At 43.3% G+C, this 17,095-nt stretch overlaps 1 protein-coding gene across 1 annotated transcript in view; it reads left to right on the top strand.

Moving 5' to 3' along the window:
• LOC105546374 (chromosome unknown open reading frame, human C7orf33) overlaps nt 1–16,873 on the top strand; it is a 24,693-nt gene extending 7,820 nt beyond the window's left edge. Inside the window, exons 2-3 of the mRNA XM_011989554.1 lie at nt 14,755–15,009; nt 16,340–16,873. Coding sequence (XP_011844944.1) covers nt 14,755–15,009; nt 16,340–16,414 — 330 coding nt within the window. The 3' untranslated portion in view covers nt 16,415–16,873. The remainder of the gene's footprint in view (nt 1–14,754; nt 15,010–16,339) is intronic.
• Nucleotides 16,874–17,095: the final 222 nt, after the last annotated feature.

Below are 17,095 nucleotides of genomic sequence, written 5' to 3'. Positions count from 1 at the left end.
TTTTTTTTTTTTTTTTTTTGAGACAGAGTCTCGCTCTATCGCCCAGGTTGGAGTGCAGTGGCTTAGTCTCGGCCCACTGCAACCTCCACCTCTCGGGTTCAAGCAATTCTCCTGCTTCTAGCCTCTCAAGTAGCTGGAATTACAGGTGTGCACCACCACACACTGCTAATTTTTGTATTTTTAGTAGAGACAGGGTTTTGCCATGTTGGTCAGGCTGGTCTTGAATTCCTGACCTCGTGATCCACTCGCCTTGGCCTCCCACAGTGCTGGGATTACAGATGTGAGCCACCACCCTCAGCCTAGAATTCTCTGATTTCTTAAAGTCCACCCTGGAATGTGGGTGGCTGTGGAGAGCTGGCCCTTGACCTGCAGCACGACTACTTTCTTCCCATCTCCAGCTCTGCCCTGCACCTCAGGGACCTCCTGTGTGTGTCTATAGACACGCAGCTTACGCGTCCAAACTCCGTCTACACTCCCATAAACAGCCACGCCTCGGCCACTTTGGGAGGACAGGCTGCGTGTGGGAAAGAGCCTCCTCGATCCCTGGAAATGAACTCAGAGCTGCTTAGAGGACTTCACAGCCCCTGCCCCGCAGTTTTGTGGTAGGATTACAGGCTCCGGTGGGCACATCCTCTTGTCTCTGGATACCTTTGGCCATTTGGGGATGGGTAGAATCAGAGAAGGGTCAGAACTGAACCTCTAAAATAGACCCAGAGCTGGGCGCAGTGGCTCACGCCTGTAATCCCAGCAATTTGGGAGGCCAAGGTGGGCAGATCACTTGAGATCAGGAGTTCGAGACCAGCCTGGCCAACATGGTGAAACCCTATCTCTACTAAAAATACAAAAAATTTGCTAGCCATGGTGGCAGGTGCCTGTAATCGCAGCTACTTGGGAGGCTGAGGCAGGAGAATCACTTGAACCACGGAGGCAGAGGTTGCAGTGAGCCGAGATCATGCTATTGTACTGCAGCCTGGGCGACAGAGCAAAACTCAGTCTCAAAAAACAAAAATAAAAAATGAAATGAAATAAATTAAGCCCAGAGCAGGGGCCCCTCTTGCCAGGATATAAGGGCAATACTGGGAATTTATTACTGTCAATGAGGTTTTCAAGTTCTCAGTGTTTTGTTGTTCTCGGTACTTGTTAAGATAAAAATCTGTTAAGCACCTATATTCATTTCTCCATTTCAATTTTTTATTTTGCCTATATTCATCTTTTTGTGTGTGTTTTCTTGATCTGTTTTGCCAGGGTTCTATCTTATTAATCTTTCAAAGGACCAGGTTTTGGCTTGATTCGTCTTTATATTTCTGCTTTCTCCATTTTATGGACTTCTTTAAGATCATTCTTTGAGTTCATTTGATTTAACCTTTCTTGTTGCCTAATTTATTTTGAGTGAACAGTTTTTCGCTAAATACGATTTTGGTGGCTTCCCACCAATTTTAAAAGAAAGTGTTTTCATTATTGCTTAGTTCTACATATTTTGTATTTTTATGATTTTTAAATCCTTTTAAAATTTATGATTCTTTAGTAGCATGTTATTTATTTTCCAAATAGGTGAGCTTTTTACATTTTTTTAAATTTTTTTTTGAGACAGAGTCTCACTCTGTTGCCCAGGCTGAAGTGCAGTGGCACAATCTCGGCTCACTGCAGCCTCCACCTCCCAGGCTCAAGCCATACTCCCACCTCAGCCTCCCAAGTAGCTGAGACTTCAGGCATGCACCACCACACCCGTCTGAATTTTTGTATTTTTTGTAGAGACAGGGTCTCACCATGTTTCTCATGCTGGTCTCGAACTCCTGGTCTCAAGCAATCCGCCTGCCTCGGCCTCCCAAAGTGCTGGGATTGCAGGCATGAGCCACCTCAGATGGGCCTTTTTAAACAACCCACTTGTTATTTGTTATTAGTTTTTAATTTTATTGCAACATGGTTAGAGAACATATTTTTTGTTTGTTTGTTTTTGTGGGGTTTTTGTTTTGTTTTGTTTTAGAAACAGGGTCTTGCTCTATTGCCCAGGCTAGAGTGCAGTGTTGCAATCATAGCTCACTATCATCTCGAACTCCTGGGCTCAAGTAATCCTCCCACCTCAGTCTCCTGAGTAGCTGCGACTCCAGGCACACACTCCCATGCTCAGCTGATTTTTTTTATTTTTTGTAGAGACAGGGTCTCACTATGTTACCCAAATCTGGTCTCAAACTCCTGGCCTCAAGCGATCCTCCTGCCTCAGCCCGCCAAAGCACTGGGATTACAGACGTGAGTCACAGTACCCGGCCCAAATTGAGTTTATCTCTAGAATGCTAGAGTGGTTTAGCATTGGAAAATCTGTATGAATCTCTCTTTGTCAGTTTATCTGACTGAGATTAAAATTATATGATTTTTCTCAGTTTTTAGAGAAAAAGCTTCATAAAATTCAGTATTCATTCGCCATTAAATTCTTCTTTTAAAATGTGAAAATAAGATAAAGGGCATCTACAGCAACCATTATATTTAATCCTAAAATGTTGAAGGCATTATCTCTAAGATTGATAATAATAAGTTAAGGGTGGGTCGCGGTGGCTCAGACCTGTAAACCTAGCCACTCTGGGAGGCCAACACGGGTGGATCACTTGATGTCAGGAGTCTGAGACCAGCCTAGCCAACATAGTGAAGCCCCATCTCTACTAAAAATACAAAAACTAGCCAGGCGTGGTGGTGCATCTCTGTAATCCCAGCTACTCGGGAGGCTGAAACATGAGAACTGCTTGAACCCAGGAGGTAGAGGTTACAGTGAGCCAAGATCATGCCACTGCACTTCAGTCTAGGCAACAGAATAAAACTTCATCTCAAAAAATAAAAAATAAAAGTCAAGGATTCCTGCTATCAACATTTCTATTCACAATTGTACCAAAAATCCTGGTCAGGGCAGTAAGGCAAGAAAAAGAAACAAGAGTTTTAGGAATTGGAAAAGAAAAAACAAAACTGCCTTTATTCACTGATGATGTAATTGTCTGCCTAAAAATTCCCCAAATAATCTAAAGATAAACTGTTGTATTAATTTTAACATTTATCAAGGCTGTTGGATACAAAATACGTATGTGAACTCAATTACATGTCTATCTACCAGCCACAGTTAGAAAAGTAATATATTTTTAAAAGAGTCATCCTTTCTAGATTCCTATAGGATAATGGCTACTTCTTAAGTCTGAAATTCTCCATTTATTCTCCAAAAGGCATAAAGATCAACAAGAAAAGCAAATGAAACTATCCAAAAAGGCATGTTGACATCATCACAAAGAGAACGCTACAAATGTCAATTTACGTGCAAGAGAGGAAATAAAGGTACAACACCAGCAGACCCAACCCCAGAGCCCACACTGAAGCAGAGTCAGATGAGAACACACAGAAATGAGAAGAGGGAAGTCAGGTTCCTAGTGGTGGCAGAACACAGATAAAACATCACACCCAGAATGAAAGGGTCTTGCTCAGGATGGGGGAAGTTTCAGAAGAGCTCTGAGATGGGGCTGATCTGGCTACTAAAGAATCAAAAGGAGGCCAGCCTCAGTGGCTCATGCCTGTAATCCCAGCACTTTGGGAGGCCAGGAGTTCGAGACCAGCCTGGCCAACATGGTGAAACCCCATCCCCACTAAAAATACAAAGATTGGCCAAAAATCGCTTGAACCTGGGAGGCAGAGGCTGCAATGAGCTGAGATCATGCCACTGTATTCCAGCCTGGACAACAGAGTGAGACTCTATCTCAAAAAAAAAAAAAAAAAAAAAAAGAATCAAAAGGAAGAAAAGTATTGGAGAGTGTGCAGGATTCAGGAGGCAGCATTAGGAAGGCACCACTTCTGAGTGAGAATTTGGAAGAGGAGGCATCTGTTGGAGTGAAAAGAGAAAGTCAAGCAGTGGAAATTATGGATCCCACAGAAACAAAGAAGTCATAAAACTGGAAATACACTGACCTTCCCAGGCACCAGAAAATAAGTCATTTGTTAAAGAACCTGTACTTCACTGTACCAACGGGAGAGAGCATTCTTAAACTAAGAAACCTCATCAGTCATTCAAATCCCTCACTCACTCCATAGACACAGGTGCTAATGGCTGATCAAGAAAAATTCAAGACACTTTACAGAACTACCATTTGATGGTAGTTATTGGCAGAAGAAAAGAAGTCAGTATGTGAAAAAGATACTTGCACACACACGTTTATAACAGCACAATTCCCAGTTGCATAAATATGGAACCAAACCCAATGCCCATCAATGATTTGATAAAGAAATTGTGATATATGTATCCCATGGAATACTACTCAGCCATAAAAAGGAATGAAATAATGACATTCACAACAACCTGGATGGAATTAGGGACCATTATTCTTTTTCTTCTTCTTCTTCTTTTTTTGAGATTGAGTCTCGCTCTGTTGCCCAGACTGGAGTGGGAGCAATCTCAGCTCACTGCAACATCTGCCTCCCGGGTTCAAGCAATTCTCCTGCCTCAGCCTCCCAAGTAACTGGAATTATAGGCGCCTGCCAGCACACCCAGCTAGTTTTTGTATTTTTAGTAGAGATGGGTTTCACCATGTTGGCCGGGCTGGTCTCCAACTCCTGACCTCAAGTGATCCGCCCACCTCGGCCTCCCACAGTGCTGGGATTATAGGCATGAGCCACCACGCCTGGCCTAAGGATCATTATTCTAAGTGAAGTAACTCAGGAATGGAAAAACCAAACAGCATATGTTCTCACTTATAAGTGGGAGCTAAACTATGAGGGTGCAAAGGCATAATGATACAATGGACTTTGGGGACTCAGGGGAAAGGGTGGGAGGGGGGTGAGGAATATAAGACTACACATTGGGTACAGTGTACCCTGCTCAGGTGATGGGTGCACCAAAATATCAGAAATCACCACTTAAGAACTTATTCATGTAACCAACACTGCCTGTTCCCCAAAAACCTATTGAAATTTTAAAAATAATTCCAAGACACTGTAAAATGAACAGAAGAAGGCAGGCAATCACCATAGGAAGTTACTACAAGAAGAAAACAGGAAGAATCCAAATTTTTCCACTAATAAAAATATTTCCAAAATAAGGCAGAGAAAAACTATATAGCACATGCTTCAACATGAATTAAATATAATTAAACTAGCAGCAATGTATATACACACATACAAAAAAAAAAAAAAAACCATGAATTAAAAACCTCCTAATAGAGGCTGAGCATGGTGGCTCACGCCTATACTCTCAGCTCTTTGGGAGGCCAAGTTGGGTGGATCACCTGAGGTCAGGAGTTCAAGACCAGCCTAGCCAACAAGTTGAAACCCCATTTCTACTAAAAATACAAAAATTAGCCAGGCATGGTGGCGCACACGTGTAGTCACAGCTACTTGTCGGGGCTGAGGCAGGAGAATTGCTTGAACCCAGGAGGTCAAGGCTGCAGTGAGCCAAGATGGCACCACTGTGCTCTAGCCTGGGTGACAAAGTGAGACCCTGTCTCAAAAACAAACAAACAAACAAACAAAAACTCCTAATAGAAACAGACAAAAAGGAGATGTAAAACAATTTATTTAGATCAGAAAAGAAAGCGAAAGAAAAGACAAAATCATCTCAGGAATTAAGACCAAATTACAAGGTGTTCAGAGGAGAATAGTGGAATAAAAGCATCCAAGACAGTGAGCAATAGTGAGCTACCTGGCTGTGCCCATCATTAAGCCATGGATGTCTCAGCTCCAACTCCTCCCTTCTATGCTCAGCTTTGTGATGTCGGGGCAGCTACAACTGAGTTTTGCTTTGCCAGCTGGACCCAGGTTGGCCTTTGGCAATAAAGGGAGCAAAAGGGAGACTGCAAGGCTGGAGGAGAAGGAGAGGATGAGTTTCCTCCTGTCTGTTCACTGTATCACCCTAGCAATGCTTCTTCACCCTGGCAGCAGCACTTCCTTTCTGCAGAAGCATTTGAATGTAGTTTGCAGTTTGCAGTTTTTCTAGCACTTGCAGACCCAACCTCATACGGCCCATCTCATATTCACCAGAACCAGTGCAGAGCTCCCACCTTGAAGGTCTGAGTTTGAGCTCCAAGTGCCCCTCCTCTAAGTTCCTACTTCTTCCCTTTTCTTATTGTTTCTTTAACCCTGGGAGTGGAAGCTGCAGTTGCTACCTCTATGAGACCTTAGAGTTCTCTTTTTATCCTGTTATAACTTTATAATGAACACATTTTTACCTAGTTAACACTTTTTATATGAAGTTCTTACTGTTCAAATAACTTGTGTGTATACTGTCTCTTGACCAGATCCTGACTACACTGGTGAACTAATAGAAAAGTAATTTCTTGAAATGATCCTGGGTAGTTTATAGGATGAACAGAATGGCCTGAGAATGAGGCTTAAACAGATGGAAGCCCAGCCATGTTCCTCCTGCAGGAATCATCTGGGCAAGACACGCTGCTAATGCCTTTCACATTGCTGCACCCACTGTCACCACCACAAATCCCAACATGCAGAGGATTATGAACAGACAGGTAAGGCTCACTCTGCAGATAGATAGGGACAGGACAGTAAAGAAATTCAGAGGCAAGTTTTTAGACAGTTTCACTTTTCTTAGATTCATCTCTCCAAAAAATATTTATCAAGTACCTTCTATGTGCTAGGCATCAGAGGGAACAAAAATAAATGACATGGATCTTGTCTTAAAATCTAGACCACTGTTTCTCAACATTAGAATTTAATAAAATCTGGGATACTGTTAAAAATACCTCATCTCGGCCGGGCGCAGTGGCTCAAGCCTGTAATCCCAGCACTTCGGGAGGCCGAGACGGGCGGATCACGAGGTCAGGAGATCGAGACCATACTGGCTAACACGGTGAAGCCCCGTCTCTACTAAAAATACAAAAAACTAGCTGGGCGAGGTGGCGGGCGCCTGTAGTCCCAGCTACACGGGAGGCTGAGGCAGGAGAATGGCGTAAACCCGGGAGGCGGAGCTTGCAGTGAGCTGAGATCTGGCCACTGCACTCCAGCCTGGGCGACACAGCAAGACTCCGTCTCAAAAAAAAAAAAAAAAAAAAAAAAAAAATACCTCATCTCTGGAGATGCTGGACCATTGCAGCTGGTGTGGAGCCTACAACATATACTTGTTAACAAGCATCCCAGGTGAGTCTGAAGTTGGTAGCCCACAGACCACTTTGAGAAACATTGATATTACAAACAAAAAAAATTATGCAGCAGGCACAAAATCATGTGTAGGGGAAGAAAAATAATTGTTTCCTCAATCCTCATAGGTCTTTTTAAAAAACAAATCAAAAAACAAACAACACAAACAACAACAACAACAAAAAAGGAGTGTTGCTCCGTTGCCCAGGCTGGAGTGTGGTGGCATGATCTCAGCTCACTGCCTCACTGCAAACTCCACCTCCCAGGTTCAAGTGATTCTCCTGCCTCAGCCTCCCAAGGAGCTGGGATTACAGGCACCCACCACCATGCCAGCTAATTTTTATATTTTTAGTAGAGACGGGATATCGTCATGTTGGCCGGGCTGGTCTCGAACTCCTGACCTCAGGTGATCCATCTGCCTTGGCCTCCCAAAGTGCTGGGATGACAGGCGTGAGCCACTGCGTCTGGCCACTTCATAAGGTTCTTAGTTGGAATAGACCCCATTAAAAGAAAGAAAGAAAAAAAAAGATTAACAAGAGAAAAACAAGTTTATTTACATGTATATTTCACATCTACATGGCAGACACCAGGGGAGGAGTAGTTCTCAAAGAAGTAGCTTTGAATTCCAGCTTGTATAGCATCTTCAACAAAGAATAGTGATTTTTAGAGAAGTGACAGGACAAAGGAAAAGGAGTTTGGGTCTCTAGAGGGGGCTTCTCGGCAGAGAAGCAAGTAACTGGCAGATAAAGGCGAGTTGGTAATGCATGTCCAGGTAGATTCCTCTGGCTCCAACTCCTGGCAGATAATGGTCTAAAACTGTCTTCAGTGGTTAACCTTTGTTCTCCCTGGTAAGAGACAGGGGCAGGATGCCTTTTATCTTTGTAAATCTCTGTCCTGCATTTAAGCAAATGGAGGGCAGTGAGCTTTTCTGCATCTGTTTCTTCTTAATTGTCTTCAGCTCAACAATCCTCCATCTTTTGGAGTGGCATATTCTGGACTCCCACACATGTCTGGAAGCAATGGTCAATTTCAATCTAGAATGTAGATTTATTGGTTAAAAAGAGACAAGGAAGAATTGCTTAGGAGGTCAGTTTTATGCAACTATGGGACTTCAGAAAAAGAACAGATCCTTCCTACTTGATTTTAGGCAATAAATGCTTCTTATCTGATTGATCAGAAGACCACAGCCTTTAGAAAAACATGACTCGAAAAATCTTTTTCTTTGAGTTTTTTTGGCCAACCTTGAAAAAAAGTCCTGCAGGATATGTTCAGTTAGGAACCACCAATAAATGTATTTTTTGTCTGTTACCACAAATATGTTTATTTGTGGTAACGGGTTTAAATATGTTTCTTTAATGTTAAATATGTTTCTTTAATCGTACCCAGGTGAGCCTGACACTTAACTCTCTTTCGTATTCCTATATTCTTCCTTCCTCTTAATACATTTTTCTTCCTTCTTTCCTGGCTCCAAACTCCTAGTTTTCTCCCTTTCCTAATTGAATTTTTTTCAATTCTTCAGCCACAGGCGCCCAATAAAATGGTCTTCAATCCTGCCTTTACTTCCAGCGTATTACCTCACTCCCTCTCAAACGCCAATTACAAGGCTTTGTCCATTCCTGCTTAAAGAAATAGATGGAGGAAAATGAGATCTTTCTACCCAGAAAGACAAATACTTGGAAATCGCTAATTAGGTCACCAGAAATTCTGCCAATAATGAGCCCCGGGCTGTGGCGGTGGCTCACGCCTGTAATCCCAGCACTACTGGGAGGCCAAGGTGGGCGGATCACGAGGTCAAGATGTCAAGACCATTCTGGCCAACATGGTGAAACCTTGTCTCCACTAAAAATACAAAAATATTAGCTGGGCATAGTGGTGCGCGCCTGTGGTCCCAGCTACTCGGGAAGCTGAGGCAGGAGAATTGCTTGAACCTGGGAGACGGAGGTTGCAGTGAGCTGAGATCACGCCACTGCACTCCAGCCCAGGCGACACAGTCAGACTCCATCTCAAAATAATAATAATAATAATAATAATAATAATAATAAGCCCACTCCCCTTGCCTGCCGAAGTGACTCCAGTAATCACTCAGCATGGACTTTACTTAAGAGCTGGCTTGACTTCCCATCTAAATTGCAGTGGCTCAGTGGCTCATGCCTGTAATTCCAGCATTTTCGGAGGCCAAGGCAGGCAGATACCTGAGGTCAGGAGTTCGAGACCAGCCTGGCCAACATGGAGAAATCCTGTCTCTACTAAAAATACAATAATTAGCCAGGTGTGGTGGTGCGTCCCTGTAGTCCTAGCTACTCGGGGAGGCTGAGGCAGGAGAATCGCTTGAACACCTGGGAGGTGGACGTTGCAGTGAGCCACGATCGCACCTCCACACTCCAGCCTGGGTGACAGGGCAAGACTCCATCTCAGGAAATAAACAAATTGCAAGGAAAGGCCAAACAAATCTCACTGTGAATGTGGCTTGTCCATTTGCTGTATAAACAGCCCTATTGCCTCCCTAGTGTGAAGCGTCAGTCTCCTGCTAAGAGTGCTGGGTGGAAAGGCCTCTTTGGGGAACATGGCTTTGTTTTGGCAAATATTGTCGCTGATCAACCCTGGGATCAGAGCTAAAGGCCCATTCTTATCTTGAGGAAGCAAAGGGGTTTTCATGTGTGTGGAATAGAAAATACCTTTCACATTTTACAGACACTATTCTGAGAAAAAAAAATCAGGCCCAATGTAAGGGACAAGAGGCAGCACATCAACAAGATTCTGGAATAAATACAGTACTAACTCCCATTCCCCAGAGTACTAGCTGCTAGTAAAATGAGATATAATGTTTCAGGCTTGACAGGGTCTCTGTTACAAACCATTCTTACATTCCTGGGCACAGAGCTAGTCTAAACATTCATAGAACTCTTCAATTATATATTGGCTTCTACATCAGCAGAGTTGAAGAGGAAAACAATGGCAGGGTGTATGGGCCTCCTTTCAGATACGGAGTAACAGAAACCCCAACTCAAAGGTCTTTCCAAAAAGGAAATATACTTTTTCATAAAAAGAGAATTTCAGAGATAAAGCAGACTTTAGGTTGCCCTCAACGATGTTAGCAACATCCTAGATTTTCAAATCCCAGCCCACAATCTATATTTGACATCTTCATCTGGAAATTGGCTCTCCTCCTAGGTGTCAAGTGGCTGCCAGTAACAACTGCACTTTCTCTAAGGGGGGAGGAAGGACTTCCTTGGAAATCACAAGCAAATCTCTCCTCAAGGCTCTGCAGCCACAACTTGGTCACATTTCCATTTCTAAACCAATTTTTGACAAAAGGGAACATATTATCCTGAAATTATTTCAGCCTAGGATAAGCTTTCCCTCTGACACTTGGCCACTTAGTGGAGGGTGGAGGCTGGAAAAAAGTCAGGGCTGTGTTCGAGGAAGAAGGAGAAATGCTGAGTGGGCTACCAACAGTGTCCCCCACCTGGAGGGAGAGGCTCTGCTGAGTAGGAACTTGAAATAGCTAAGTTAAAACTGGAAGTACATCTGAGGACCCTTCCAACTAGCAGATTCCAAGAAGACTCAATAATGCCTGATCCCAAATCCATTCTTTCATCAATCTGAGCTGAGGCACTGTGTAACATCAGGAAACTGTGCAGGTTCTTCAAGAGGTACAAAGGTAAATAAAAACGGTTCCGTCTGGACTTTATTGCACAGTGAGAGTCATATGGGGTATCTGTAAATAACAATAAAAGGTAGAATCACTTTGTGGGAAGTTTGATCCACAAGGAAGACTTCTGTGATGGTTAAGTCTGTCAACGTGATCGGATTGAAGGATGCAAAGTATTGATCCTGGGTGTGTCTGTGAGGGTGTTGCCAAAGGAGATTAACATTTGAGTCCGTGGCCTGGGGAAGGCAGACCCATCCTTAATCTGAGTGGGCACCATCTAATCAGCTGCCAGCACAGCTTGAATATACAGCAGGCAGAAAAACGTGAAAAGACTAGACTGGCCTAGCCTCCCAGCCTACATCTTTCTCCCGTGCTCGATGCTTCCTGCCCTTGAACATCAGACTCCAGGTTCTTCAGTTTTGGGACTTGGACTGGCTCTCCTTGCTCCTCAGCTTCCAGACAGCCTATTGTGGAGCCTTGTGAGCATGTGAGTTATTACTTAATAAACTCCCCTTCATGTAATATTATATATATACCCTATTAGTTCTGTTGCTCTGGGGAACCCTGACTAATACAACTTCCGAGGAGGGAGATCACTTCTGAGCAAATTTTGAGGAATGGCAGCAAGAAGAAGGTGGCTTCTGAGACGAGCCTTGTGAGAGATCACATTTTACGTAGTATGAGGGACAAGTATTTCTGGGTAAAGGGACAGCAATGGGGCGGGGCTAGTTAAAAAACAAGATGAGGGAATTATCTTCAGTGTAAATTGCTCCCCCACCAAAAGGACAAAGTGTCTGACTCACCACCTAGTGGCTTCACTGGATGTTCTCCTTCTGCTCCACAATCCACCCCTCATTCTTCTCCACCTTGTTCTGTGGCCCCAGAGGCTGGCCTTGTGGACTGTATCAACTAGGCCACCTTTTTCCTGGTGTGAGTTGGGTTCGGCTAAGATGGCATGGGCAGGAGATGACAGAGTGAGAAGAAAGAGAGTTGGAGGTATGATTCCTCCAGCGTCCTCCTTGCCAGACTATAGGTGGGCAGACTATAGTAGCCATATTCCTCTAGCAAAAGCCATGGCTTTCTCCAAACAGCCCTTCCCTATAACTAGTGACATGGGAGTTGGGCAGGGAAGTGCTGGGTAGAGAAGGGCCAGGTCCCTGGTGAGGGCTCCACCCTCAAGCCTGTGCCGCACACCTAAGTGAGAACAGGTACTCCTGTTTTCATGCCCGAATGTTGCATTTTCCAAGACCACTCGGGCCAACCAAGCCCCCCATCCTGTACCCATATAAACCCGAGACCTTAGTGGGTATGCACACAAGCAGCTGAATGTCCAGACCAGCAGACCAGTGACAGCAGAACGATGCAGCAGAGGAAAAAAAGGGGGACGTCTGGATGCCGAGGGAAAGTCGGCCGGCGTGGTTAGAGAAGGGTCCAGCTGCTGGGCAGCCCGACTCCAGGGAAAGATTATTTCCCTCACCCCTCCACCTTCTGGCTCCCCATCCATCTCGCTGAGCATCGCCTCCACTACTCAATAAAAACTTGCACTCATCATTGGAGCCCATGTGTGATCCGATTCTTCTGAGACACTGGGCCAGAGCTCAGGATATAGAGGCTGTCACACTGGCCCTCTGCTCTTGCAATAAGGCAGAGGGTCCATTGAGCTGATTGGCACACAAGCCATCTGCAGATGGCAAATCCGAAAGAGCTTGGGTTACACGTGCCCGCCTGGGAGTTGCAGACACCCACACCTAGACACTGCTATGGGGCCGAGAGCCCAAAGCATTCATCCCATCCTCTGCACCTGCCAGTCTACATGCTCCCCTAGGGGTTTGAGCTGTAGGGCAACCAAGCAGGTGAGCCACACCCTTGTTCCATGTGCTGCAGGGGGAATCAGGGAACTCTCCCACTTCACTAGCTTTCAGTACCTGCTCCCTCCCTGTTCACCACACTGGGATAGCAACCTTGAAGCATTGCCAGCCCTAGGGGCTTCATCATAATGCCTGGTTTCCTTGCACTATCAATGCCTCTATAGAAAAGGCCCTTGATTAAGTTCTCCCCAGTCAGCCCGTCTGAATATTCCACCTGTTTCCGGCCTGGACCATGACTGACAGAGATCTTTGTAGTCAACTGAAGTTAGCCAGTAATTTTTTTTTTTAATTTCCATTGCTGTTCTCTTATTTCTTGCTTCTAAGTATCTTATTTCCTCATCTTCTAAGTGTGGCATTAATAATGAACTTCCCATCAGATCTATAAGTTGAAACTCTTTCATCTCTACCTTGAAGAGCTAGATATTTCTTTCAAAATGTTGGAACTATACAAATGACAAAAGAAAAAATAGAAAAATTGGACTTCACCAAAATTAAAATCTTTTATGCTACAAAATGTATCATCGAGAAAGTGTAAAGCAACCTGCAGAATGGGAGAAAATATTTGCAAATCATATCTGATAAGGGACTTACATCCAAAATATAGAATTCTTACAACTCAATAAATAACACAATGTTTTTAATGGGCAAAGAATATGAATAGATATGTCTCCAGAAAAGATTACAAATAGCCAGTGTGTACATGAAGAGATACACAACAGCATTAGCCATTTGAGATATGCAAATCAAAGCCAGAATTTAAACCACTTCATCCCCACTAGGATGGCTATAACTAAAAAGGCAAATAATAACAAGTGCTGGCTGGCGAGGATGTGGAGAAACTGACACCCTCATCCATTGCCAGTGGAAATACAGGATGGTGCCAGTCACTTTGACACTTCCTCAAAATATTAAACAGTTACTAGATATTTTCCCTTTTACTTTTAGTTGGCACATAATATTTATGTGATACAGAATGGTATTTCCGTACATGTATACAATGTATAATGATCAAATCATAGTAATCAGCATATTATCACCTAAAATATTTATCATTTCTTTGTGCCATAAACATTCAAAACCCTCTCTTCTAGTTTGTTGAGAATATACAATAAATTACAGTTAACCATCTTCACCCTATGGTGCTGCAGAACACCAGAATTCATTTCTCCTATCTAGCTGTCATTTCGTATCCATTAACCAACCTCTCCCCATAGTCTCCTCCTCACCACTCTTCCCAGGCCCTAAGACTCAGTGTTCTACTCTCTATTTCCAGGGGCTCAAATTTTCTTTTTAGCTTCCACGTATAAGGGGAACATGTGATACTTATCTTTCTACACCTGATTGATTTCACTTAACATAATGACCCAGCAATTCTACTTCTAGGTATATACTCAAGAAAGTGAAAATAGGTGTCCACACGAAAGCTCTGTACACAAATATATTCATAGCAGCATTATTCATATTACTCAAAAAATGGAAACAACCCAAATGTCCACCAAATGATGAATAGATAAATAATTAGTGGTCTACCCATATGATGAACTATTACTGGGCAATTAAAAGGAATGAGGTTCTGATTTATGCTACAACATAGTCGGACCTTGAAAACATCATGTGAGTGAAAGAATTCAGTCACAAAATACTACATGTATGATTCTATTTATATGAAATGTCCAGATTGGCAAATCCATAGAGGTAGAACATAGATTAGTGGTTGCCTGGGGAAACTTAGGGAGAAATGGGGAGTGACCGCTAGTGGGTACAGGATTTCTCTGGGGAATGATGACAAAGTTCTAAAATTGATGGTGGTGATGGGTGCACATTTCCTTGAATATACTGAAAACCACTGTAAACCTTGAATTAGTGTATTACATGTGAATGATAGCTCAATAAAGCTAATAAAAATTAAAATGATGTGTTTTAAAATTTTGGAACCAACTAATTCTAAAAGCAAATGTTGCCAAAATTTCCAAAATACCTTTGTCTATAATCTTTAGGCTATTTCATGTGTCTGACAGCTACTTAGTAGCCTCAAAATAAATGTGAGAACAAATTGGTAGCTTATTGAGCACCATCTTTCCACCTTTTAACCCACTTTGTTTGTTTGTTTGTTTTTTCCAGAAGCCAACCCCACACCAAAACATGAACAGGGGAATGGAATTTATTGCTCCTGTGTCAGCTCCCACCAAATGCGGTGCCCTGTGGCATTTTTTTTCTCCAGGCCCCACGGATGCCCAGAGATCAGTTAGAATCAGGCCAGGCACCAGGATGGGCTTGTCCTCAGATCCAGTTGTTAGCACCTTGTCTTCCAATTATCTAGCTCTGCTAACTCTCTCTTACAAGCCTGGGAGGAGAGTGACAAGTTCATACCTAAATGTAAGCTCTGAAGGGTCTTAGCACCCACAAGTTTAAGGAAACCCATGAGATGCTCTGAAACTTCCATGAAAGTGAAGACTTGGAGGGATTGTTACATTCTTTTTTTTTGAGACGGAGTCTTGCTCTGTCACCCAGGCTGGCGTGCAGTGGTGCGATCTCGGCTCACTGCAAGCTCCACCTCCCAGGTTCATGCCATTTTCCTGCCTCAGTCTCCCAAGTAGCTGGGACCACAGGTGCCCTCCACCACGCCCGGCTATTTTTTTGTATTTTTAGTAGAGATGGGGTTTCACCGTGTTAGCCAGGATGGTCTCGATCTCCTGACCTCATGATCTGCCCACCTCGGCCTCCCAAAGTGCTGGGATTACAGGCATAAGCCACCGCGCCCGGCTGGATTGTTGCATTCTTGCATGCCTGGATGTTTCATATTCTCTGAATATCCAGCATGAAACTGATCTGTTCCCATGCTTTTTTGCCAAAGTGGTTTATGTTAGGATAAAAGAAAACACCCCTTACCAAGATGCTCTGAAAGCACCTTCTCCATGATATTAATGATAACTAATGTTATTAAGAGAACATAAGGCAACTTTAACAAAATAAGAGCTCACTAAAGGGAATCCTGTATGGAAATTGTTCATGCAAATGCCATTTCGGAGCTGGCATTGTACTTGCAGACGGGGTCTCTACAGGAAGCTATGGCTTCAGTCCTACATGAGCCCGTATAACCACTCAGCAGATAAAGTTCCATGAAATCGGTGCCTCAAACCGCAGTATCTCTAAAGGAACTGCTAACTTAAAAAGTAATCCGTCAATAGTAAGGATTTTTAAACTTGAGCCTAAAAATTTTAAATACTGTTAGTAGTAATAAAGCAATGAGATTTCTCTAAAATTATTGTTGCCTGTATCACTTTAAATCTTTGACATAAATGAAAACTTGCATGGAAAATGCTACAGTTCTAAGCAAATCAAATAGGTTGAGCATTAATAAACAGGAAGATGAAGTAGGTGAAATTGATTTTGTTGGGAACTGGTGGGAACTGGTAGAGATAGTGATTTTTTAAAATACTTTTTAAAATTTTTATCTATTTATTTATTTTGAGACCAGGTTATGAGACTGGCTAATTTTTATATTTTGGTGTTTTGCCATGTTGCCCAGGCTGGTCTTAAACTCCTGGGCTCAAGCGATCCACCCACCTTGGCCTCACGAAGCGCTGGGATTACAGGCATGAGCCACCATGCCAGGCTGAGACAGTGTTTTAAACTGTGCTATTGATGTTCTAGGGAAAAGGTAAATCAGCCTGAGCTAACAGAAGTCCTTGTAGTCCACATGTAGGTACGTGGGCATGAAGTAAGAAAGCTCCAGAGTTCTGCTGAGGCCACAAGGATTTCCAGAACTGGCAGTAGTTAAGAATTTTGCAGAATTGAAGAGTCACACCTCTAAATTTGTGTAGATTGTGAAATCTCTTCTTGCAAGAAAAAAAGAGAAATAGCGGGAGTTATGGAAATAACAGTTGATGAAAACTTGGTAGTCTGAAGTCTGAACTTTGAACACTGGCAGACAGGCTGATAATTCTCTTTGATCGTGAGCCCAAGTTCCATGTGCACCGCAGGAATCTGTGCAGCATTTGTGCACTGGTGTGGCGCCCAGGAGAGGACCACAGAGTGACAAGCCACCAGGCTCTAAAGGGAGAGGACGATCCCCAGAGGACCTGGATAGAGATGTTTTCATGACCATTGTCTGCTGTGTGCTCCCAGTGATGAGACTCTAGAATTTACACCTGAAACACACAGTCATTTAAGATATTATTTGTAATATCTGGTATGTCTAAGTAAAACATGTATTCAGTAAAACTTGCCATGCAACTTATCTCATTGTGTGGATTTCATTCTTCTCAGTTAATTCTTTTATGTTTTCTGAGGTTTTTTCTAGATGGAGTTTCATTCTTGTTGCCCAGGCTGGAGTGCAATGGTGCGATCTCGGCTCCCTGCAACCTCTGCCTCCCAGGTTCAAGCGATTCTCCTGCCTCAGCCTCCCGAGTAGCTGGGCTTACGGGTGCCTGTCACCACATCCAGCTAATTTTTGTATTTT

This window comes from Mandrillus leucophaeus, unplaced genomic scaffold (assembly GCF_000951045.1).
Source record: "Mandrillus leucophaeus isolate KB7577 unplaced genomic scaffold, Mleu.le_1.0 Scaffold357, whole genome shotgun sequence".
Classification (NCBI taxonomy): Eukaryota; Metazoa; Chordata; class Mammalia; order Primates; family Cercopithecidae; genus Mandrillus; species Mandrillus leucophaeus.
Note: the sequence above shows the minus strand (reverse complement) of the source record. Positions and strands in the feature narration are given on the sequence as shown.